Below are 27,802 nucleotides of genomic sequence, written 5' to 3' on the forward strand. Positions count from 1 at the left end.
TGGTCTGCTTTTTTGACAGACAACAAACGATTCTCTTAAAGGCAGAGTAAGTGATTTTTCAAAAACACTTTAGAAAACTGATTCGGGCCGAATCGCAAAACAAACTTGTAGCCAATCAGCAATAAGGGGCGTGTCTACTCGTGATGTGGAGGAGGCGTAAGCATCATTTATTAGGTTTAGTTCCAGGCACAGTAATCACACTCAAGCCTCGTCTGTTTACCACCAGAGACACAACCCATCGATTTTTACACTGTCCAGACAGCGTGCTCTTTCCTGGCCCCGTCCTGGTGTCATTATCTAGCTCATTAGTTGGATTCAGAAGGGTGACAAGAACTGAAACTGAACCGACTTAGAAAAAAAAGGGAAGTACAGCAAGTATTTGTTTTGTGGAAATCTGCGGTATTTGAACGTCCACCTCACACTGGGGATGCCAGTTGGGATCTCCATCAGTTAGTTCCCTGGATTTGTAAACTAATAAACAATCTACTTCGGAAATCTTCTTCCGAAAAACAAACTTGGTCCTGTACAGAAACCAGGACTTTATCCAGCTCAGAATTCCCTCTTTAACCAAAGCATCTTAGAGGTGTCTCCATTTATCATCACTTGACGTTTGTCAATGAAGTCAGGCAGAGTTTTCATAAACAATACTATTTTGGTGTAATACTGATACATTTTAATGTTTTAAATATTTAATTTATACCTTAAAATATTTATTACAAAAACTGCTGCAAATGTATATCTTTAACTAAACATTGTCTTACGAACAGCTTATACAGTAAGTTTCACGAACCTTGAACACAAGTAGTCTTTCAAGTCAGAAACGAAAGAGTCTGACTTGTAAGATGTTAAACGTCTTGATGAATTTCTTTCTTACAAACACACAGCTTGTGATGTAATGTGATGTAATGCTAAAATTCTCCTAATCTGTTCTGATGAACAAACTCACTCATTTTCTCTTTTTCATTTTCGGGTGAATCGGTGCATCCGAAATTGCATACTGTCTTGAGTAGCAGTGTTAATTTCGACAGCAAATTTTGATTTAGTTTTAGTCATAGTCTTTTGACTAAAATGCCATTTAGTTTTAGTTATATTTTAGTCACCTGAATTGTGTGTATGCTTCAGTGTCTGTGCTCAGAAAACCGGACCTAATTGAGTTCTTTCTTGCGTCGTCAGATTTAACCATATGTCTGCTCTTCTCTTACTCCCACATATTGACATTTTTGAACGTTTTATGCGACGTGCAGCAAGTGTATGTTAGCTTATGTCCCACCGGGGCATAAATTCGGTCCTGAAATTCGGACATCAGCCATGTTGTTACTGTCACATGATCTACCAGTGTCAGTTGCGTTGCTTCATTGCCATTCATAAATCCTCTATCCCGTGGCTTCATGGGATAGTAAAGCTTCCATCGACTGAGCACTTCAGAATCTCAGCAGTAGTAGTAGGTCATCCAGGTACTTTTCGACTACTTTTTTTTTTCCAATACTATGAATTCGGGCATGCTACTCTTTTGGCGTACGGTTTTATTCAAAAAGAGTTTTAGTTCGTTATCGTCTCGTTGTTGTCAGAGAAAAAAATGTCGTCGACGAACATGATGACGAAGATTATTCGTCAACGAAATTAACACTGTTGAGTAGGTATTACTTTTGAATTTGAACTTACTTCTTGACCATTAAAAAAGTATGTTCTTTATAGTATGAATATGGGTAATATGAATGAAATTCGGACATCAGCCATGTTGTTACTGTCACATGATCTACCAGTGTCAGTTGCGTTGCTTCATTGCCATTCATAAATCCTCTATCCTGTGGCTTCATGGGATAGTAAAGCTTCCATCGACTGAGCACTTCAGAATCTCAGCAGTAGTAGTAGGTCATCCAGGTACTTTTCGACTACTTTTTTTTTTCCAATACTATGAATTCGGGCATGCTACTCTTTTGGCGTACGGTTTTTGTATACTGTATAGTAGGGAAGCATTCAGTTCTTACCTTCTGAATGGGAGGCAGTCTTCTGCTTTCTCTATGAACTGCCTCTAGAGTCTCCATCTGCATTGCCACAAGACCTGAAGAAACAGATAAATACCTTGATTCGGGAAACTTTGTGGACAGTTTAGGACACTGGGTCACAGTACTATGCATTTCAGTTTCAAAACCACTTAATATCTTGAATTGTCGTTCAGAGTGTGACACCAAAATCCATCTACTGTATAACTCTGAATTTCATTTTTTTAATTTTGCAATCATTATTTTCCATGCAGTTTTGACCACAAGGAATATTTGTGAAGCAATAAATTCAATTCCCACAAGAGGACTACTGACATCAACTAGTAAAAATTATGAGCACTTACAACCTTTGAAAATATACACTTACCCTTGTACATCTATATACATTTTAACCTACAATCTTAATGTTACTGAAGTTCACGTCAATGTACAGCTGTCTTAAGACTGCTGCAATTAAAGTTTAAATGCTCTGTGTTTTTGCACAGTGTTTTACCTGGAATCATACTATGCAGACTCTTGATGTGACCCTGTGTCACTCCACTCTCTGTACACACTTTGTCAATGAAACGAGAGATGAACCTCCCCACAGAGTTGGCAACATCACTGGTCTCAGAGTCTTCAAATCCGCTCTCAGTGTCAAAGCTCTCAGCCACACTCCCTGCAATACTGTTTATTGCACGACACAAATTATATTGCACTTTAACACAACACAACCAACAAAAGCAATGTTACTCTCAATATTCTTAAAATAACACACAGCTATTTAAAGAGGCTTTGATGTAATTCTGCTACTTTAGTTTACCGAGCCCTCACAATTCAATGTGTTTAGTCTGTTGCACACAATTGGTCTGAAATACCACTGTTAGGAAGCGGACGGCTCTGATATCTCCTGGCCTTAGTGCACATTGTGCTGGTGGAAAAGCGATGTAATTCCCTAACTATGTTTACAAATAGAGAGAGAGCAGTTCCTGACATTTCAGGCAGAAAATAAATCAAGTCTATAGTAAAACTAGGCAGTACAGATTTTCCCCAATCAAAGCAACTTTTGCAGAAGAACAACTTTTCGTTAACGAGTCTTGTAGGAGATAATTACATTTTGCCCACACATTGCTATGTGATTCCAAGGGTGTTCTGAGTCAAAACCCCAAATCTCTGGTTCTTCCTAAAGCCAAAAGTATCTATCCCTTGTCTGCGCTCATACAATCGTGATGTGATTTTCATCATCAGCACAGTGATGCCGAACGCGTTCATACGGTCACGATCAGAGTAGAGTATACTTTGAAAGGATTGCGCACATACTGTAACTTTATTAAAATAAATAAAATAAATGGGGCTGCACAATCATCATGATATAGCTGAATGAAATCAAATGCAACTGTATAGTCTGCATTTCATTATTATACTCATCAAATATTTTTATTATACTGTCAAATTGTAATGTACAACAGTAATATATTTGTCTTTTGACAATTACAGTTAAACATTACCTCTATTACTACTACTACTAAGAAATAAATACTGTTATTAATATTTTTTTCAAAGTTTGGCTGACAAAAAAAGTTTGGGAACCCCTGCCTTAAAGGATTTTTCCTATTTTATTGTCTGGCAGGTGAAAATTATAAGTCTGATCGCTTAGAAAATTAATCGCATACTTCTCAACAAAAGACATAATTTGAGAAGTCATTTACAAAATTTCCTAATCCTAGGTGCCAGCAAAAGTAAAATGATATGCTTGCCATATCAAACACCACTAATTAAAAACAAAGGAAAAAGAAAACATGTGACATCTGAGACAAGCACTTAAAACTCTCAGTGTGCCGTTATTGGCCTTGAAAACTTTCTGAGAGGAAGAGAAAAGGACAGGAGGAGGGAAAGATTAACTCTGGAGACATGCATTTGGCCGAACATCACCCATTTTGACTATGAAGCCTCCCAAAACTAACACATATTATTAATAATACTACTACAAAGCTCTACGTTCCCATCCCTCCATCTTTTTTTGGTTATGGCTGAGTGCTCCCTCCACAAACGGCCAACTCATTTCATGGTTCTGCTGAAGCAGAGCAGCATTCAGGCTACCGGAGGGGCTGAGAAGGATGTGGTGTATAACTGGATAGGACTCTTGAGGAACTACACCAGGCTACTTCTACTTACGTTTTTGCTCACTGACTGAACCATCTGTACAATTTTCTGTTGAAGACGTTGAGAAACAATCAAGCTGATTTATTTGGAAAGTGTGTTTCGTAACCAAGGTGAAAGGACAACCCTCAGCCCCTGCTGTGCGTCTTTTCCATTTTAACTGATCTGATGTACGCCAGATGTACTGGAGCACCAGTGACCTGCAAAAGTGTTTAAACCCTTTCTCTCACTTTACAGGACTACAAATGACACATTGAAATTTAGCTTCTTTGTGACATTTTTATTTCAAAGCACTGAAACTGATTTTAATTATTTTCAAATGATTATGTAATGTTATAAAGCACCTTGTGCTTGAAATATGCTGTTTGCATAAGCATTTGAATGATGCTACCGTCCCCATATTTCACTGTATTTATTGTGTTTATGACTTCGGGGCAGCATTAATTTACCCAGATTTCAGATCTTATTTGAGCACAAAATCTCCCACATCTCTACTATCATGAGTTACTATTAAGTCTTTTGACTTGACTTAAACTCTAAATTTCTTTCACGTGGTTCCTTTTGAGCAATGGCTTAGTTTGTTCCATCCTCGTAAGCTTGACACCTGGGCTGCTGCATCTTTAATCTGTACTGAATCTCCGTCATACGTGATCACTGACCTCTATGTGCGTTCACCTTGATCGCACAGAGAATTTTGAGTGATGACCTTCATTAATCAGTGTCTGGGTGGTTTGATGTAGTGATTTGGACTTCCTGATTTGGACACGAAACACATATTTCCTAATTTATGCCTTTCGCTCTAACTTTATATTCACAACACAATGATCCATTAATTTAGGGGATTTTATGCTGAGAAAATGTGGAAGATATTTTAATCATTTGCAGGTAGAGGTCAACTGTAAGGCAAATGAGCATTGCTTATGAAAATGAGGTATTATTATATTTTGTTTTTATTTTAAAAGAACTAAAAGCAGTAGGGTAGCATACTAACAATGCCAAGATCATGGGTTCAATTCCCAAGGAAAGCAAAACTGAGAAAATGTGTACCTTGAATGCAGTAAGTCGCTTTGGGTAAAGGCATCTGCCAAATGCATAAATGCAAATGTAAACACATATCCTGCAAAGCATTGTAGAAGGAAGTCTCTTGCCTGTTTGTGAGGATGCTGTTGCTGCCGCTCTCCCAGTCAGTTGCAGGGGTGGAGCGCAGCAGCTTGGTTTTGCTGGTATCCAGCGGTACGAGCAGGTAGACCATCAGGCTGGCATAGTGGATGGCCTGGCTGAACACTGTGCTCTCCTCATTCTTCACCAGCTCCTGCTGCTTCTCTTTGCTCAGACTGGGCCAAGTACGCAACTGCTCTGCTGCGAGGTCCATAGCGGTTTGTTCTGACTCACTGGATGCTGTGGACAGTGTGCTATGTTCCTGATGAAGAGAGATGGTCAGACGAAGAGATGGGAAACAGGGTTAAATGATATCCCTTTTCTACTGAAATGGTGCCAGAGTCAATGCTTGCTAGGGTTTGTGCCAATCTCTATCAAAACCAACCACATTTTGTCTGACTTGAACAACAACCAAACTCACAATGTTACTACAAAATGTAACATTAACAAACAAGGCACACCAGCCTTAGTTTACAAGCCTTACTCCTAGTGAGATTTCTTGTTTTTATTATCTTTTTATTGCTTATAAACATAACTGCAATCATAAATCACTAATAAATATAACAACAATGTTAAGTGGGTCAATTAAAAATATGATTGTCCAAGATAAAGATACAGTAAGGAAAAATCTAGTTTGAAATGTGTGTGTCAAATTCCTAAAATGTAATATTGTGTTTATGTTGGCTCTGAATTTTTTCAACAACAATTTTAACTTGGGGTCAAGTGGTGTAACCATCAAATAGAAATACTTGTGAGTGCACACATATTAATTGTTTTCAAAAATGTTTTTTCATCAATATTTTTCAAGGTAAACGTATTTTAAGTAAACCAACAAATTATAATTCAGAAATATCAGGGTTGCACCATATGACATTTAGAAACCTGATCTAACCTTGTCTTGTCTTGTCATAAAAGGTCAAATTATCTGATATTTTAAGATAAAATTGATAATTCAAAATATATTACATTTAAAAAATTGAGGGATTTTTCAAGGTAAACGTATTTGAAGTAACCCGACAAATTGTAATTCAGAAATATCAGGGTTGCACCATATGACATTTAGAAACCTGATCTAACCTTGTCTTGTCTTGTCATAAAAGGTCAAATTATCTGATATTTTAAGATAAAATTGATCGTTCAAAACATATTACATTTCAAAAATTGAGGGATTTTTCAAGGTAAACGTATTTTAAGTAACCCGACAAATTATAATTCAGAAATATCAGGGTTGCACCATATGACATTTAAAAACCTGATCTAACCTTGTCTTGTCTTGTCATAAAAGGTCAAATTATCTGATATTTTAAGATAAAATTTATAATTCAAAATAAATTACATTTCAAAAATTGAGGGATTAGTCAACAAGTAAAAAAAAGTCGACTTCAATACTCTACCTTGATCTTGGCAGTGATGAGTTGTTTCTCCTCAGGGGCAGTGAGGTAAAGCGCTCTGATCTGGTTTTGCACCTCAGAGTAGAAGGTGGCCTCCCAGAACTGCTGATTGGTCCAGATGGGATGGTCTTGTACGCAGGTGTAGGAGAACTGGTCCACTCCAGCTGCCAGTTTCTGTAGGTAAGAAGATGGATCAGTGGACAACACAATGTGAACTAAACTCTGGCAGCCTGCTAAGATAAACACAGTGCCTGCTACTGTCTATATAACAGGTCAAATCGGCCGAGCAGGGGTCCTCACAGCTAATGAAACCAACTGGGCTGTACGGTGCTTGTAAAGGAGTCCATTAAAAAGAATGGTGAAAACAGGAAAGTAACACAATGTTGCCAATGGTTTTACGAGCATTCAGTCATTTTTAGTGGTCAAACACATACAGTAGGCCTCATACAGAGAGAGCTTGCAAGGCAAGACTTTGAAAACATGACCCTAGTGTTATTCTGTGCTTTCCAATGCAAACCAGATCAATGTGGCCTGCTTACTGACTCTAAAGGACATCTGCTAAAGTGATGAAGGCTGTATTTATTGTATTTGCACATACGGATGTAGAACTTTAGTGGATCACACACCATGCATGACGCCTTTCTCACTTTCCATTGGTCTGTACAGCTCACACCTCCGATTAAATTACCATCTAAAGTCTTCTTCTTAAAACCCCTGAACATAGGTTATGACAAACTGTCTTTGCTACTTAGTTTCCCAACAGCTAACCAAACCGCAATCACAAATGACAGATGGACAGAGGGAAAGAGAAAAATCAGGAGCAATAGAATTTCTTTGCTATTTTTAAAACATTGTCATAAGAGAACCATCAAACTCCCTTTTCCATATCGCAACAGGTTGTAAGTAATGTTATATGAACAAGAATGCATGGATCCATTTGAAATAGTACGCTTCTTAGCATACAGTTTTTACATGGGTGGGGTGTACTAAATGAAAACTTATTGCATCCCTATCCAGCATCATCTCTGTCATTCATGTCACCTCAAATCACAAACGTTGAGAAAAAAAAAAAAGAGAGTCTTCTTGATGCTTCTCCAAATCACTGCTATTCTGAACCTGTAAGGATGCTTCAGGAAGATCGTAGCTGGTTTGTTTATGGTGGTGGTGTATCAGCTCCAACCAATGCATACTATTTACAATAGACAGCATGCAAATTGGGACACAACCTCTGGAAGCAAACTGTTTCAAAGTAGAGGATCTTGGGAAGCCCCTTTTGCTGTTTCAGTAAATCCAAACCCAAACATGTATAATCCCTGTATAAGTAAGGCGGTTTCACTATGACATATAATCACTTTCCCACTCTATATCACTGGGAAATGACCAGCAAAGACATTAATGTGAAGGTTTGTTTGGACATTAGAATTTTTCAACTACATGGGGAAAAATAAACTATGTATTTCAACACCAGGAGACCCTTTCATACCAACTTGTCTGTGTCAAGCTGTGCTGATAAATTCAGTTTATCCATAATTCTTGCAGAGACAGCTAAAGCTGGCCAGGTTGAAGCTTTCAGAGCTTGCAGATATTCTGAGGCTGTCTAGACCCCATTTTCCTCAAGGCTGACATACAGATGGAGCCGAGTGAAAAAGTGTCAAGAAATGCCGCAGGAGAAACAGTGCAGTTGTTATTGTAAGATGCGGACCAGGAACGCACTGCAAGAGGAATATTATTTGTCTTCAACACGGTTGTGCACCATCTGACTGGCAGCAGATGGGGGTGGATGCGTGCAGATTTGCCGGTTCTCCAACAACAGATGTGAGGGGGTCAGTTTGACCTCTTCCAACTGTACAGCCTTGACAACAGGAGAGAGAGAGATACGGAGCGAGCACATGTCAAGATGTTGCATTGCAGGGGGGGATATTTTTGATCAGACTTTGTGAAAGTGTTTAATTGCGGGCAGGAGATGTGCAGAGAAAACTGATGCCTGGAATGAGTAGATTCTAAATAGTGGAGGTCTCAACTGTTGGCTGCCAGAAGGAGTTTCTGCTCAACTTTTACATACTAATGTATCAGGTGGAGGATCATGTGACCTTGTGTCAGCACTCCTATTGGTAACTTTGTTTAAGAACATGTAGCTGGTTTGTATTTGGTCCAAGGTAGCCTATCAGCTCCAACCACCTTGACCAAGAAGGCCCCATTTGGTAGTGCAGCTGATCAACTAGAAAACATAAAACCAGCCACCATCAGAAACTATTTTAGCTCAATTTCCCAACAGGGATGAAAAGCAAATGCTTAATTTGTGTCAGAAAAAAAGAGATCTCATTGTGATCTGTGAACAGCCCGGGTTATTATTCATCAACATTATGGAACAAATCCCTGCTTGCTTAATTCTAAGAGACATTCCATTTGCGGAGCCAGGAAGGAATCAAAACAGCCCAGTTTAAATGCATTATGTCGTAAAAGTCATAAAATATTCATGCCTATGTGAGCAAAAAGACATCTAGGATAAAACAGCACATTTATAATTATGATTTATGTCAAACAAGAAAAGCAACAAAGAACATCAGGACAAAATGTTAAATGGTTGGACAAACAGAGCCGTCTGGTCCATCGGTATGCAGGACATGCTGTAATCATGTCCCACAATACAAAGTAAACAGTGGAAGGGTCAAGTTATGGTCAGCGAGAGCCATGGCAGGGTTATGCTAGCTCGTGGATTGACAAGAAATTAATGTAACGCCTTGACGACAACAAACAACCCAAAACCATTTCTGCTGAACTGTGGCTGAAACACTTGCCTGCTGCAGACAGTGCCAGAGACATTCGTGGTAGTTTCAAACCACAATTGTATGCGCAAATGACATTCATTTATTATTTCAAGCAGATACCCGATACTTTACATAACAAATACAGACATAACATTATTGACTGACAAACACTACGGAAAATCTCTCCCTTTCCCATAATACAGTCACGTGGATCTATGCAGTGTGTGTGATGCAGTCTACTGTGCAAGTGGTGCGATGGTCAAAACTGGATCACTCCTATTGTCATATGGCATATACAGTGGGTACGGAAAGTATTCAGACCCCCTTAAATTTTTCACTCTTTCTTATATTGCAGCCATTTGCTAAAATCATTTAAGTTAATTTTTTTTCCTCATTAATGTACACACAGCACCCCATATTGACAGAAAGCTATATTTTAATGTATATATTTTTGGATTTGGTTAAGGTTTTAAACTGAGACACTACAGGCAAAAACATTGTTTTTTCATGCATCTGTCAATTTTGAGATTTTTTTTTTAAAGTATTTTTTTCCAGACTAATGGAAAGAAAACATCCAAAATACACTGTTAGGCCTAAGTGCTCCTTTTATAGGACTTTATATTGTCTGTGGAATAAATTACAATACATATCTTTAAAGGAAAATGACATTTTTCTCCTGCACTGAGCTAAAAATCTTGACTTCAGCAGCACTTACATACACCAAACTTTTTTGTATTTTGAGGGTTTTTACAGAGGGATTTGTTCATATGTATTTCGCCTGATTTTATACATTTTATTCCTTAAATTAAAAAATATATATATATTTATTTAAATATTTTTTGGGGTTGTTGACAGTATTTTCTGATTTATGGAGTGATAAAAAGAGAAATCCTCTCTGTAAAAACCTTTGACTCTAATATGTCAACAAAATGAAACAAGAATTTTTAATCTGGCTTCATCCAATGTTCTTATCTTTGTTCTAGACATTTATGCAAATTAGTGCATACTTAATTAGATGACGCCTCATTTGCATTTAAACATAACATTTCCGAAAATCTGTACTCGTACGTTTACTGGTAACAAGAACCAGTAAATGCAGTCTCTCTCTAGTCATTTTTCAATAAAAGTAACTGTATGTAAAGTAATGAGTTACTTTTATTATGAAAAGAACATTAATGTTATTCTGTTTTAAAAATTAGAATACGAGCAATGAATGGGCGACTTTAAACACTCCTATCAACATCTCAGGACAGACTACACCGGTACAGGATGTCATACACTCATAAACATGCTACAGGTGCACATACAGAACAAAGCAAGGTCCTGCAACAATGACACCTGACGATCTCGGTCAAGAGTGGGTTAATGTTTTGAGATTGAATATTCACTCAAATGCAAACAGACCACTCACCGAAAGAGAGCATGTTGAGTATGTTCCCATGTCCAATGGCATGCAGACCTTGACTACAGAACAGCGTAGCCCTCTGGGAAAGACGACAATGTGCTGGAGAAGTGCCACAATGAGCCAGCTAACCAAGTGAAAGTGCAAAGCACAACAACTTGTGGATGCCCTCTCATATTCTCGCAAGTACAAGAACATACACATAAAGCAGATGTTTATAGGGGCCATCATATCATAAGTTTTTCAAGGTGCCTTACTTTCTAGGATTGAAGATGGCATGAAGGAGTATAATTCATTCTTGCATTTATGTAAATACATACATCTAAATAACGGAACAAGTATAGATCAGGACTGATTTGTTGCAAAAAAGCATGTGTAATTAATTGAAATCATGAAACTTATCCAAATTAGCAATTTATGAAAAGTTTAACAAAATGACATTTTAGGGCACTATGAAATTCATGAAATTATATATCCCTAAATTCCATTTTATTTCCCCCAAATTCCGTGTTTTACGTAAAAAAAATTCTGGATTTTGTTTTAATGGTTTTATTGAATTTTAATCATCAAAACGCATGTCTAATCAACTGAATTCAAAAAACTATTTAATAATTCACGATTTATGATTAAATACAAATATTATCAAATATATACAAAATATTACCAAAAACGCTGGTAATCTAATGAAGATATAACACATTAACAATTTAATCTTTTAAAACGATCAAATTCATTTCTTTGTAAACAAAGTGCTGCACAACAGAGGTTTGCTGTTAAAATGAAAACAATCCTTATAAAAATAAAGCTTTATAATTATATTATTATTATTACTACTACTACTTTGAGAAGTACATTCTGTGCAATAATAATATTATTTCTGTCACAAGTTCATTAAATGCAAGTCAAACCGAACTTTTATTTTGACAGGTGGTCATAAAACCCTACCCTTTAAATTTCTATGTGTATATGATATGACAATAGTTTTTATCAAACGAAATGTTAAAAGTGCTGATGTGACTCTCAGGGCAGCTCTGGAGATGAAGTTTATGTTTTCATGTCCTCATATAGTGCGATGGCAGATGCTGAAAAAACAGCAAGGGTTAAGTCGCCTTTCAACTGTCTCCGACAATTACGATTGTCGCATTTCTCCCCCTAGCGGCAGTCACATAGAACTTTCAAACTGGTCGTGAAGCAACTGTTACCCTCGGCTTATTCACCATGGTAAAATGAATGACTTTAATGACTGTAATGAATGTATGAATATATCCACACAAAACAAATGACCCCCCATATAAAAACACAGTAGGTTAAGTAGGTTAAAATAATTATTTCTGCCATGATAAACCGCAATTTTACAGAAATAGTGTTTACTGAATAACGCTAAAGTGGAAAAATATTGGTAATTCTAACCTCGCACTCATAGTTTTGATTCAAATACATCACATCCAGTCGAGCGGTCGAATATGGTCTAGCCGCAGAAGTTCAAATATTTTAATGCATCCGAAGTTCAAATCGGATCCAAAATTTCCGTATACACATATGATCGGAGTTCCACGTAGTTCCCGCACTACTCTCCATTGAAAATGAATGACTTCCGGTCTATCGCTTGTCGTTTGTTGGAGATAGTGGAAAGGCGGCTTTACAGTATTTGTGTAGCAGACAAAACTGTGCCACTCATTCACACTTCATATTTCAATAACAGATTTCGGTTTGCTCTTTAATATTCACAGACCACATCACCACATTCTGCATTATACTGTGTAAATTCAATTTTTATGACTGAAATTACTGTGCACAAGTGCAACAGTGACAAATGACGAGCAACAGGACGTTTTGACAGCTGTATGAACAGGACTACTGTGGCATTTTGCAGGGTAGCCAAACCCACTTTGAAATCTCACTGACCTAAAATCCTGCTCCAAATTGTTATTATTATTAAAATTTTAATTATTATTAAACATAAAATGTGTTTTGAATGGATGTGATTATGACTTATCACAAACAAATTATTTGATGCTCAAAACTTGTTTATACAATGAGAAAATACCCAAATGCAATAAATAACAAAAGCCAGATTCTGACCTAATTTTGTCCATACCAAACATCCCCTACAATAACACATGTAAACAGTCTTTACATTTCATTTTTAACTGTTCAATGAGCAGGGAGGCTCTATTTGAGTGATGGTCTGTGAATGACTGGCCAGCATCTCAATGACCTTGCTTATTAAAGATCAATTAAATGCCTGAAGCCTCAGCACTTCCCAGAAGAAAGAGAATGAATCAGAGCTCAAAGGCTAAATGAGATGCATGCCGATCACTAGTGAGAAACCTTTTGACCTGCTATGGCAAAACTGACCGTTTGTGTGAGAGCGCATGATTTCTCACAAGGAACGTAAAAATGTATCAGGTGTCACCAGACGGCATAAGTTGTTTTTCGTCCTACAAAATGTCCATTTGAGGTGACTTAGAGGTATCCATGGCATAACAACATTCTCAAGCGGAGGGATCTCAATGACCTTGCTTATTAAAGATCAATTAAATGCCTGAAGCCTCAGCACTTCCCAGAAGAAAGAGAATGAATCAGAGCTCAAAGGCTAAATGAGATGCATGCCGATCACTAGTGAGAAACCTTTTGACCTGCTATGGCAAAACTGACCGTGTGTGAGAGCAAGTGATTTCTCACAAGGAACGTAAAAATGTATCAGGTGTCACCAGACGGCATAAGTTGTTTTTCGTCCTACAAAATCTCCATTTGAGGTGACTTAGAGGTATCCATGGCATAACAACATTCTCAAGCGGAGGAACAATGAGCTTGTAAATGGAGCGGATCTTTGTGGGAATTGTTTTGTTGACTTTGTGGTCGAGTCTTTGAGTTCCTTTGGCCCAGAGGTAAAAAAAAAAAAAAAAGGTGTTTTGGATACGATTGTCGCATTTCTCCCCCTAGCGGCAGTCACACAGAACTTTCAAACTGGTCGTGAAGCAACTGTTACCCTCGGCTTATTCACCATGGTAAAATGAATGACTTTAATGACTGTAATGAATGTATGAATATATCCACACAAAACAAATGACCCCCCATATAAAAACACAGTAGGTTAATAATGATAAAATAATTATTTCTGCCATGATAAACCGCAATTTTACAGAAATAGTGTTTACTGAATAACGCTAAAGTGGAAAAATATTGGTAATTCTAACCTCGCACTCATAGTTTTGATTCAAATACATCACATCCAGTCGAGCGGTCGAATATGGTCTAGCCGCAGAAGTTCAAATATTTTAATGCATCCGAAGTTCAAATCGGATCCAAAATTTCCGTATACACATATGATCGGAGTTCCACGTAGTTCTCGCACTACTCTCCATTGAAAATGAATGACTTCCGGTCTATCGCTTGTCGTTTGTTGGAGATAGTGGAAAGGCGGCTTTACAGTATTTGTGTAGCAGACAAAACTGTGCCACTCATTCACACTTCATATTTCAATAACAGATTTCGGTTTGCTCTTTAATATTCACAGACCACATCACCACATTCTGCATTATACTGTGTAAATTCAATTTTTATGACTGAAATTACTGTGCACAAGTGCAACAGTGACAAATGACGAGCAACAGGACGTTTTGACAGCTGTATGAACAGGACTACTGTGGCATTTTGCAGGGTAGCCAAACCCACTTTGAAATCTCACTGACCTAAAATCCTGCTCCAAATTGTTATTATTATTAAAATTTTAATTATTATTAAACATAAAATGTGTTTTGAATGGATGTGATTATGACTTATCACAAACAAATTATTTGATGCTCAAAACTTGTTTATACAATGAGAAAATACCCAAATGCAATAAATAACAAAAGCCAGATTCTGACCTAATTTTGTCCATACCAAACATCCCCTACAATAACACATGTAAACAGTCTTTACATTTCATTTTTAACTGTTCAATGAGCAGGGAGGCTCTATTTGAGTGATGGTCTGTGAATGACTGGCCAGCATCTCAATGACCTTGCTTATTAAAGATCAATTAAATGCCTGAAGCCTCAGCACTTCCCAGAAGAAAGAGAATGAATCAGAGCTCAAAGGCTAAATGAGATGCATGCCGATCACTAGTGAGAAACCTTTTGACCTGCTATGGCAAAACTGACCGTTTGTGTGAGAGCGCATGATTTCTCACAAGGAACGTAAAAATGTATCAGGTGTCACCAGACGGCATAAGTTGTTTTTCGTCCTACAAAATGTCCATTTGAGGTGACTTAGAGGTATCCATGGCATAACAACATTCTCAAGCGGAGGAACAATGAGCTTGTAAATGGAGCGGATCTTTGTGGGAATTGTTTTGTTGACTTTGTGGTCGAGTCTTTGAGTTCCTTTGGCCCAGAGGTAAAAAAAAAAAAAAAAGGTGTTTGCTAATAGGGCTGCATGATTATGACAAAAATCATAATTGTCGATTTTTCCCTTGAAATTGTAATTGCGGTTATTAATTACATTACCACAATTTACATTGCTTGAATGATGTCTATACCATTGTTTGAAGTAACTGCATGCCATATTTTTATATGAAAATAAACAAGCTGAAAACACTAACTGAAAAACTTGTATTGCTTACATAAGCCTCAAATGTCAACTATATTGGATTGGTTTCTTCTTTAAATAAAAAAAGTAAAAATTTGCATGGTACTATAATGTTATACTAAAACTAAAATTAAAACAATGGGAAAACCCTTAAGATCACCTGTAGAAAGAAAAAAAAAAACACATCTTAAGCACGCAGAATAACATAAGTGGACTTTGAACAATTGATTGCCACTTCGTTAAGTAATTGTGGCATCCGTAATTGTAATCGCGATTAGAAATTCGATTAATTGTGCAGCTCTATTTGCTAAGACAAGTATCGCAGTTACTCATACTTAGGATTAGGGATTGGAACGAACCCTTATCCCAGATGCATAAGTCATTGATCATTCATATTCAGCCGTTTGCACTATGAATGATACCTTGAATCATGCAGCTTGTCGAGAAGAGTTGTGCTATTATTAAGAGATCACACTTGCTCTTCAAGAATGCAAAGGCTACATTGAGCTCTAGTGTGTCTGCGGTAATGTCCATACTTCAGTTGGGTCATCCTTAAGTAGAGTAGCGGGAAGCCTTTATCTCCTGCCAAGCCTGCACTGAGAACCTCAATAACATGCAGTGTGGTTTAGTACAAGGCTACTGGGAGTGAAGGGGAGAGCATGTGGATCACAGACTCATGGAAAAATGCATGAGGGTTTAATTGTGGTGCTACACAGGGATCATCTAAGGATAGCCCTGAATGCAGATTAAAGCAACTGCACAGCATTTTAAGTGCATCTTGCTGGGGTTTGAATTGATTTCAGGTAATACGTGAAATATAGCAGTTGAGTTGACCTGAAATAATTTAGCCTTTGGTTTGCGTGATATCAATGGCATTACTCATTGAAGCGCTGCAAAACAAACGAGGTTTCACTTATCTCTCTCGTTGAATGTGTTGTTTATTGCTAGATTGAGGGCTTCACAAATCTGACTGTCAGCTCATTTTAGTGTAATGCTTTAATCAGGATTGGCTCTTACATAAAAATGGCAAATGTCAAACAGAAAAAGGTTTGAAGAAATAGCTTTCAGATGCCTTAATGAAAGACTTGAATTGTTTGCCTCAATGCACGGAATTTTCAGCTCTCCAAAACGGTTTGTGGAAGGTGCATCTCATCAATTAAAATGAAGAATGATGGCGGAAACATTTCGGATACTTATCTCTACAACTAATTAGTGGTGCTCAGTTGCATGTGAACAAACTACTAACCCTGAGTATTAAATTTAAACTGTAACTATCCAGCACTGTGTGTGTTACACAACGTTTTGTTCTTTTCCATGCGTGCAGCTAATGATTCAGTGTTTTCAGTGTCACAGTAAAAGAGCATCTGAGATCATTTGGACTACCACTTCGGGTGTGCATTATTTTTCAATTAATTTAAATGCCTGTCTTCAATTATTCCTTACATATGAACTGCGTGTTGAAGAGAGAAGCCCAACATTTTGTTCTTTTACATGCGTGCAGCTCATGATTCAGTGTTTTCAGTGCAGTTCACAGTAAATGCTGCTCCACATGAACTCATCTCTACAGGGGCTGCAAGTTTTGGTCTTAATGTGAATTTGGGATGCTTTTAATATGCATTGTAACATGCGCCAACCATCTTCCCAAACCTGTAATGAGAAGTGCTTAGAAACCAAAAGATAAGCTTTATGGGCACCCTGTGGTTTATGCCAAAATTAAGAGCTTGGTAGTTTAACATAATGAAAAATAGAATGAATGAATGAATAATAAATAAATGATAGATAGATATAGATAGATAGATGATAGATAGATAAATAACCAAAGCATGACAATAGATAGATAGAATTAAGACACTGTAAAACTGTAATTATTATTATTTTTTAATTAAAAATTTAAGAGTGTTGGGAGTAGATTTTTTACAAGAAAATACGATTTCAGTTTTTTTACTTAAATATTTCACGTTACCTGCTGCTTTGTAATTATATGTGAAATTTGCTAGAAATTTCTGAGTGGAAATAGTTTCAATTAAATACTATAACTTTTTATTTATTTATTTTTTCTAACAGTAAAAAAAAACCCGTATTATATTATTTTTCCTAAATACACAATTTTTTCTACAGTGAAATATTACAATAGTGTACAATTCTGTTTAATATTTAATAGTAACAACAACAACAATAATAATAAAATAATCATAATAATTATTATTATTATTACAGTCATATTGATATATTTGGCAAAATTGTGCAGCCCTACAAATAAGCACAGCAAACCTGGAACTTAAAAAATATAACATTTTAAATTGCAGTTTGTTTTTTTGTTATTTTTTTTCTGATAAAAATGCGATTGCAATTAGATTTTTCACCTAAATCGTGCAGCCCTATCCAGTATGCAACCACTGTAATGCTCTAGCAACCATTTAGAATGCCCTTGCAAGTGCATAACAGTGTGCTTACAACTCCTGGGCAACTATCTGCAATGTCCTGACATCAAGATCTGAAGTTCGTTCTAACCTCTTCAAGGTATGAAATTCAAGTTCTTTTCAAGTGCAAGTCTTTCTGACAGTACTTTCTGATAAACTGCAAACCGTTATTTTTAGAGTGACAGTTTCCTGCAGGTCATTCCAATCCCAAAGGAATTTAAACCCATTCCTGGATGGGAGAAACAATCTTATCTCTAAGAGTTTGGGTTACGTTGACCAAGCAAATGTTCAACGTATAGTGTTACAGTTAGGTGTGTAAGGCTTAGACAAGTGCTAGTATCCCACAAACGAACATTAGGGTCACCAGTGTTATATCACATTACATCACATGTCTTCTGTGCACACTGTGAGTCACTGCAGACAAATCGCAGAGCAGTCCACAATTAAAAAGCAACACAGTCAGTTGTGTCTGTCTCTATGACAACAATAATGTGGGCATGTGATGGATCGGTGTTGAAAGCCAGACACTCTCCAAATCCCCGCAGCCCTTACCACCCCCTTTTCTCCCTGTACCACAGTGAAACTAAACTGGGATTCTTAGTGGTTTCCTTCAACGATGGGCTGAATGGAGTGGATCACAAAGCCTAAATATACTCAAAGCGAAGTTCTGTTAGAGTTACTGTTAGTGAGCACCTTGACACTGCAATTTCTGAGTGAAAATTATTTCAAAGTGAATCCTACCAAATATTTTTCAGTGTATTAGTACTGTAATTTTACAGATGTATTCTGAAAATAAATGCATTTTATTATTTTTCCTAAATACTTTTTCTACAGTGAAATATTACAATAGCAATATTTCTTATTTTGTTTAATATTTTATTTAATATTAATAGTCATTAGTGGTAGTAGTACTATTATTATAGTCAAATAAGACTGAGAAATAGGTGAGAAAGCAGCAGTTAAGAAAGCATCTGATCATAGCGATGTGGATATGGTTGAACCAGTTATGCAATTCTGCACTCCAGTCAAGTAATGTCATGTTCATTTACTGTATATAGCACTTTATACAATAGATTGCTATAAAACAAGTGGCTTTACAATATTTAACAAAAAACAATGTCAGTGTTGTTTTTAACTGGAGTTACAATTTCAATCCCTACTATAAAGCAGCTTTGCGGCGTGCTCATGTTTTTTACTTGGTTTTATACATTATATATTGTCTTATATAAGACAGAAGCTGCTGGAAGCAACACCAGGATTATATTTCTATACAAAACCCAGTCATCATCTCTGTTCTCTATCCTGGCATAAACATCTGAATGTAAAGACAGCGGTAAATCTAAAACATCAGTTCCTGCATAGATCTCGCATTCCTGACCCCCCATAGATGGTGCAGCATGCAGAATTTCTCTTTCTCATGTTTGGAATGAACTGTGTCGTTTGCCAGGGGTGCTGGAACGTTCCATCATTCTAAGCTTCTGTACACAATGAAATCACTGGAAATGAACTCGGAGCAAAGTCTGTAATCCTTCACCATCAAATGATCCCAATTATTCTGTGGAGAGACCTTATCCTGCTCAGACTACATTCTCCTGAAGAAAATGTATGTGGCGTTTGTCTGTGCAAAACTCATCATGATGCTAAGCGGTTGCTTACTGGTTGTTTACAGGTCCAAGTCAGAAGAGCCCTATCAAAAGAGTGTCTATGATATTCTGGTCCCCAGATATGGCCTAAAGGATGTCTACCAGGAGTGAAATTCTCAAAGATAAAACCTTAAGACGTTTGGCATAATCTATCATTATTGTTTTATAAGAAAACAGCTTTACTACTTAATATTATTTAAAACTTTTGTCTGCCAAAAAATAGTGTTGTGCAACCAACACGCAGAAAGAAAAAACACAGATCACAGAGAGGTCACTATATCTTTTAATATATGTTACATTACATCAATTGTTCACCAGTGGATCCTCTGCAGGGAATGGGTGCCGTCAGAATGAGAGTCCAAAACAGCTGATATAAACATCACAATAATCCACAAGTAATCCAAGTGAAAAGCTGCGTGTTTGCAAATCCATCATTCAAATGTTTTAACCATTTTAAAATACCAGTCCATAATCCATTATAACAGATTTTCACTTCACAAGTCATTAATTGATGGACTGGATTGGTACTTGTGGATTATTGTGATGTTTTTATCAGCTGTTTGGACTCTCATTCTGGCGGCCCCCATTCCCTGCAGAGGATCCATTGGTGAGCAAGTGATGTAATGCTACATTTCTACAAATCTGTTTCGATGAAGAAACAAACACATCTACATCTTGGATGGCCTGAGGCGGAGTAAATGTTCAATAAATTTCCATTTTCTGGTCAATTATTCTTTTAATATTTATGATAGGGATGCACCGATACCACTTTTTCCAGTACTCGCCCGATACGCATCCCTAATTTATGAATAAATAATATGGAGGGACATATGTAAATATACTTTTTAGTTTTACCTTAACGTCTTAACTTTTTTTTTTGAGTCAATAAATTAAAACTTTTCTTCAAAATATTTTAATTAAAAGTTTTTCAAGACCACAAGAAACTAATTTTAATTCTGGAGACTCTTACTATATATGTCAATGACCCATATGACAGATCCTCAAGTTATTACATATTCAGCTCATATAAATCATTCGTTTTTCTAAAGAAACACTGTCCAACAGCGACACCAGCAGGTAAAGTTACAGCGGGAGTCCGCATCTCTCTCGCCTCCCCTGAGCCCATTGACTTTTAACAGACCCCCTAAAGCATGCGTTGAATTTGCTGGGGGGTAATTGAGAATGAATGGGGGAAAATCACGTGAGAGGAGGCAATGGCTCCATCGCGATATGATTGGATATGACTGGTTATTATTGGCTGTGATTGGTTCATGCGATAAATCCCGCCTCTTGTGTCTGTGCGTGTTCACGAATCAGTCCGAATGAACAATATAATGGCGTTAATGGGAAGACTAATTTAAAAAAGTGAGTAAACAAATCACACACTTAGATATAACCACTTTGTTACGTTAAAATAAGATTTAAAATGGCATGAAAACATGATCTATGAGAGTTTTTAGTGAGTAATCAGCTTGGTGAAATTTAAAAGTAAATCTCTGTGTCTGTGACCAATATTTATCGAGCTTTGATGACTGATGATCCAAAAAATTCAAAAATAGCCAAAAGTTAGCAATTAATAAGAATAGCTGAACATAAGTTCACAAATACAATTTATTGTTTAAATTGTTACTGCCTTGAGTTATTATTTTGGAATAAATGTAAAATGCTAAAAAACACTAACTTGAGATTTATACTTGGCTTTAATAAACAGAATGTTGATTAAATTGTTAATGTAAAAATATAAAATAGAATTGTTTCTGATAGTGACAGCAACATGAATTTACATTTGATTTAAAATAAATAAATAAAAAATTTGAGGACTTTGACTCATTTCAGAACACCACCGCACACATTGATATATACAGTATATATATATATATAAAACCTCATTAAAGGGAAAAATTTAAATAACTATTAATATATAGAATGGCTTTATGGTATTTAGTCTATAAACACATTTATTTAGTATAAATAGAACGTAATTTGGCCTATATTTCATCACTCCCTTAATACATTCAATAGGCTGAGACTTGAAATTCAGCCACGGGCCGGACTCTGGACACCCCTGATGTAGAGTAATCACACACATACACGTACATGCCAGTAATGAGATCAAGACCTCTTGTCAGTAGTGTGTTGTTTGTCTGCTGCAGGATAGCACGTATGTAACTCTTCACTCATCCAGGAATGTGGGAGGATGTTGAGTGACTGTGACTCATCTCATACTATATGTGCTGCTGCACGTGTGAGCAGTCTGAATGATGTCTATGGAAGTGCACATGGAATGTGACACGTCGTTCCCTATAGTCCAGTCTGCTATGGGATCTGCAGTCATATGATATGACTCATTTGCATCCTGTTTTACTCAAATTGCTGCACTAGCACACTGTTTGCTGTGAGGCAGGAAGGGGAATGTGTCAACTTCCTCTAAACCAAAAGCTTTATTTGAATTGCTTTCTAGGAATGGTTTCAAAACAAAATTGCTTTTCTGTAAAACAGAAGTTGTGATCAGCATAAATATATAAAAAGCATGATATTACTATTCCTCACACTAAAGGTTAGAGTTTCAAAATTTTAAATATTAAACTTGAGCGAAGAACATGAATGATACACTACTCGTCAAAAGTTTGGAATAATAAAGATGTTTTATTTTTTTGGAACAAGTCTTTTTTTGCTAACAAAGGCTGCATTTACATGATCAAAAATACAGTAAAAATAAAGTAAAATGTAAAACATTTTCTATTTAATTTTTTAAATTTAATTTATTCATGAACTATATCCAGGATTCATCTAAGAATCCAGAAAAAAAATGAATCAAGGTGTCCACAAAAAATATTAAGCAGCAAAAACGGTTCTCAACAATTATTAATAACTGTGCGCACCAACAATAATCGATAATAATTCAGCATCAACTCATATTAGATTGATTTCTGAAGGATCATGTGACACTGAAGACTGGAGTAATGATTCAGAAAATTCAGCTTTGCATCACAGGAATACATTTTAACATATATTCAAATAGAAAACAGTTATTTTAAATTGTAATAATATTTCACAATATTACTGTTTTACTGTATTTTTTTATTAAATAAATGCAGCCTTGGTGAGCAATAGAGACTTCTTTTAAAAACATAAAAAATCTTAATTATTAATGTACCGCAAATATAGCTAGCAATCAAATGTACAATTTATGCTTGGCAAATAATAAAACTGGTGAAAAAAATCCCACACAATGACAATGAAAGAGGCATATCTAGAGACCATAGAGATATCATAGAGACTTGAAATTAGGCACTTTTCAATCAATACAGTTAGGAACCCCCTATCAACCAGTCAGAACACCCAAGCAACACCCTGAACAGCTTATCAACCACACAGCAACCATCAACAACACCCTAACAGTGTGATCACATTTATACAGACAAGCATTGCTCAAATTTTCTTCAGAAAATTCAATAATCCAGTTACTTTTACTGCAGAAATATATCCTATCTCAGCTGCTTGTCAGTAAATCTGAGTCAAACAGAAATCCTGTGGCCTCCTCCTGTTTACCTGGCCTCGTGGGAAGGCATCCTGGGGAAATTGCACTTGTTCAATATGGGAATGATGCACTTCACATCTTCCCAGCACATTTATTTCTGCAGTGTTCACAGAGCATTGCGTAAGTTCATCTGGCTGCAAAGTCAAATATCATCCATTGAATGCTCTTTTTCCATGAAAAAGAATTGAGCACAATGGGTCTCCTGCTCTAGTGGTAGCAAAACAACTGCAGACAAATGAGGAAAAGAAATGAAATCAGCAGGTGGTTCACCTAGACCTAGACTTCAAAAAAAGATGGTGTGAGACCCCAGTGTGCCTGGCAAACAATTAATTATCTGTCAGTCACAGAACTGAATGTGCAGATAACAAGTTTACTTTCAAGGGATGTTTCACCCAGAAATAAAAACGTTGTCATTGTGTATTCACCCTCATGTTATTTCTCTTATAATTTTATTTTTAGTTCTTATAATCACGTAACACGTAAGCAGATTAGTGTCATGCTGTCAAACCTTTTGCAAAACATCTTGATGCACCAAGTTTGAATATGCAAATTTTGACTGACGATTCTTCATACAATTCATGTTACCTACTGTAGGTTAAGCCTTATACACATACACCTAATTTATTCATATTTAACTTGGAATCATATAGTCAAATAAGGTTATATGAATTCCTGAAAAGAATGTGGACTTATTTTAAACATCTTAATTATTCCAATATTATTTCAAATTAATTCTTTAAAATATTTATATTTTTGATAGACTTTAGTTGTTAATATAATAATGCTTTGCTGTAATATAACATAATATAGTTTATATTTAAAACTATATATTAAAAAGTCCATAATAATAATAATAATAGAAAACACAATAATACACTGAATAGACTGTGTTGAAACAATGTAATTAAAACACACACACACAGTGCATCTGTGTTCCTCAGGTTATGAAAGAAATTCATGTATTTGAAATGACATGGGGTGGGTAAATGATGAAAGGACTTTTATTTTCAGGTGAACTATTAATTTAAATGAATGAAACTGTATTGCTCCCACAGCCTGCAGCATGGATGTGCAAAGCTCTGATACGGTTCGCTTCACCCTCAGGACAGCATAAAACAAATGTGTGTGTGACTGACAGGCTGAGTAAGTGTTTGCAAGGGCCCCCCGCCGATAAAGTAGGCCAGAGCTGGCCCGTAACCCTGCGGCACAGGAAATGACTGGGATGCCATAGTGCATCTCCACTTCATCGCATGCCAGACCTCTGCTGGGCTTGCACAACTTTCAGCTCCAGAACCCGCAGCAGCTGGACGAAACAGAAGAAAACAAGATTCTGTAAATTAGGCTTATTAATGAGCTTGTTATGAGATTGTTTTAAAAACGATAAGGTCTATCATATTCATTGTCTGGCGAGACAAGTAGAGTTCAAGAGCACTGACTCTGGCTCCATTCTTACGTCTGTATTTAAACCCGGGAGATGTCCTTTATGTCAACGGTCGTCAACAGCAAACACCCGAAGAATGCACAACAAATATGTATTAACAGCTCTCAGATTTTCCGAGAAGTTGCGTAAAATCAGGCTAGCTCCGCTGGGATCGCCAGCTTCTTCCACATCTGTCGCACACTGCAGTATGCAAAGCTGCCGACCTCAAACAAATGGAGCCAGAGTCCAGACGCCTGAGGTCATGTGCATGTTTGGAAGACAATTATATTGTCTACATATTATAACAAACACTTGGGAAAAAACAATAAATGTCATCTAGCTTTTAAACAAAAGCAATGAACGGATGTCACAAGCGTGTGATATATTCCTATGGTGCTTGCTGCTATCAGAAATACAAATGGAATGCACACAGATTTAAGTATTTGCATATCTTGATGTTTTCCTTCCTTTCCTTTTGTGAATTAATCTGATTCATTTATCAAATAAATATTTGCTTATCCTTATGCTCTTCTTCATGATTAATAAAAAATATAACTTCTTTATTAATACCTTTTGTGAATCAATCTGATTAATTTACCAAATAAATATCTGCAAATTCTGATGCTTTTCTTATTGATTATTAAAAAAGGAAACATGATTTCATTATTTTTATTTTTACTTAATTTACCAAATAAATGCAGGGTTGTCTGGTATCCATATAGTTGTATATACACTCAATTAATACCGTGAAAAGTTGTTATAAATATGTCTAAAATTTAATTAAAAAAATATTAAGTTAACTAATATTAATATTAAGTTGCATTATTACATTATTTTTCTACTTATTATACAGTAGTATTGTACTGGATGATATTTATGTATTTATGTATTTATTTACTCATATACGTCTTTTAATAAAACATTTTTAAATCTAATTTTCATCTATTTTAATCAAATAGTTTATAATTTTTTTAATTCATATTTTTATTATTATTATTATTTTTTTTACAATGTTTTTCTATAAACTTTTCTTTGAACCCTTTACCACTTGTAGTTCAATAGAAATTGTAAGAAAGGAGGACCTTGGTGAAACCCCCTTGTCACAAGGCCAGGGACAATAATAGCCCTGATTAAATGTAATTAAATTAAATTTTATACCATTTCAGAAAGTAACATGGCATGACAAAACTAGATTAAACTAGATTGCGTAATGTGGTGAACGACTAGACAGCTTTATTATTGCTGCGTTCACTTTGCAGTGTAGAACATTTAGTTCATTCTAGTTTGTTGCATCACTCGTAGTTTACATAAAAATCAAACACAGCAACAAAAGAAAAAAAGAAATCAAAAACAGATTTATGTCAAAAATGTCTGTGTGTCTGTGCAACTGTATCTCCAGCTATTCTTAGTGCAGATGTACTGTAATAACAAAAACATAACTCGAATAATCACTGGCGTCTCTGCTGTCTGTCGTAGCTCTTCATTGAAGGCGATGAGAGCACCCGCAAAATAATATGAAAGCAATTGGGGTGTCCAGGCAATCTGCTATTTTTGTTTGTCTTACAGCTCATCTGAGACAAATCCATTGACCTCGGCGCCACACATGAGATCAAGTCATGACAAACTATCCCGAAAATGTGAAGAGCTTTTATAACGCTTGTTGCCTTTGCACAATACAGCAGAGCTACACTACCACATTAAAATGATTAACAAATTCTTGCGATGCTTTCCCTGAACTTGTGAGAACGATGATCAAATATTTAAGCTATAAACTCACATTATTTGCTTTGTAATTGGAATTTTGTTCTTCCGAAAACAGCGCATACCTATCAGGAACCTAAAATTTATGTGAGCTCATCAGTGAAGATGAAGAAGTACAGCTCTGCAGCCACATCTGAGGTGGAAGACTTATGTCCTACATAAAACATAAAAAAGTTTCCGACAGGTACGGTAGTAACAGTGTCATTCTGATATGATGATCTCTGTTACATCCAACGAAGAGGAGAATATTCCTTCTAAAAACTGTATTGAAAGCTGAGTGACGTCATGTTGTAAAGGCATGTTCACACCAAGAACTATAACTATGATAACTATATTAGTGTCCACACCAATGGATGATAACATTCTCTTTATTATAAGCGCACGCCACAGTTATGTCACTGCCGCTTTAAATGCTCAAGCTCTTTAAAGCAGGATGGATTTCGAATGTCGTTTTAATTAGCAGTGATTCCCACAATGTCGTTCCTCTGTGCCGTGATAGTTATGGTTGTGGTCTCTGCTATCCTTTTAGACCTTGTGCAGTGCTGAAAATCTTTAACCTAATTTGGTATTCCCAATCAAACATGACTGGCCTTTTAAAAATGGTTTGTAAATCTCTCAATATGTTATATTATCTCCAAATCTTGGTTCTAATCTTTTTGAAAACTGGTTTTCTTTCAATTAGCACAGGTTTTGTATTACTTTTTGTAACCCTTTGGTCGTAGGCCTCAATGATCTGAGTGTATACACCTTATTTTTCGAGTGAAATTATATTAAACATTATTTTTTGGGATAATTCTGGCAATGTTTACCCAAAGACTGAGGTGCATAAGCTCAGATCAATGAGACCTATGATCAATCAGTTTCAGAAAGAAATACAAAAAACATGATAACCTGTGCTGAAAGAAAACAAGTTGATAAAAAAAATTGGATCCAATATTTGGTAATAACATAGTATAACAAGACATTTATAAGCAAGTTTTTGTAAGCCAGTCATTTTTTACTGGGAACACCATGTGTAACAAGGTAGGAGGGGGAAATCCCCCACATTTTTTTTTTTTTTTTTTTTTTTAAAATTTCCTTTCTGAGTGGTACAAGACTTTTGGTCCACTTGAATTTGGAACACACACACAAAAGAAAAAAAAAATCCTTCCCTCGCAGGTTATCATTCCGACCATAGGAATGAATGGAATGTCAAAAAATCAAAAGAAATGTACAAAAGTGATTTTATGTCCATAGAAAGCATATTAAATATAAGTAAAGTGTCTACTTATAAGGTTTCAAATAAGTTTTTGGAGAATAAAATGTTAAAATTTAGTTGAAATAATGTTACATTGTCATTCAGTGTAACACAATATTTATGTAAAAATTCAAACAACATGCTTATTCTGACTTGTACTTATTAAAACATATAAAAGAATAAGGGAGCATATTCAATTTGATTGTGTTTTAAATGAGTAAAAATTATTACTGACAAATGGGCAAAACCTAGGATAGTGGCAAATTTAAAAAAATTAAAATTACAACTAATTAGTATTTGGGGTGAAATTAATTAGTCTTTTAATATGTCATAAATTGATTTTT

At 36.0% G+C, this 27,802-nt stretch overlaps 1 protein-coding gene across 1 annotated transcript in view; it reads right to left on the reverse strand.

Moving 5' to 3' along the window:
- Positions 1–27,802, reverse strand: part of sbf2 (SET binding factor 2) — a 143,150-nt gene that overhangs the window by 26,355 nt on the left and 88,993 nt on the right. Inside the window, exons 17-21 of the mRNA XM_016521593.1 lie at positions 24,287–24,343; positions 6,695–6,865; positions 5,291–5,562; positions 2,497–2,669; positions 1,989–2,062 (exon numbers count right to left, since the gene is read on the reverse strand). Of these exons, the coding sequence (XP_016377079.1) occupies positions 1,989–2,062; positions 2,497–2,669; positions 5,291–5,562; positions 6,695–6,865; positions 24,287–24,343 (747 nt within the window). The remainder of the gene's footprint in view (positions 1–1,988; positions 2,063–2,496; positions 2,670–5,290; positions 5,563–6,694; positions 6,866–24,286; positions 24,344–27,802) is intronic.

The sequence above is a fragment of the Sinocyclocheilus rhinocerous genome, unplaced genomic scaffold (assembly GCF_001515625.1).
Source record: "Sinocyclocheilus rhinocerous isolate Xijiao unplaced genomic scaffold, SAMN03320098_v1.1 scaffold539, whole genome shotgun sequence".
NCBI lineage: Eukaryota > Metazoa > Chordata > Actinopteri > Cypriniformes > Cyprinidae > Sinocyclocheilus > Sinocyclocheilus rhinocerous.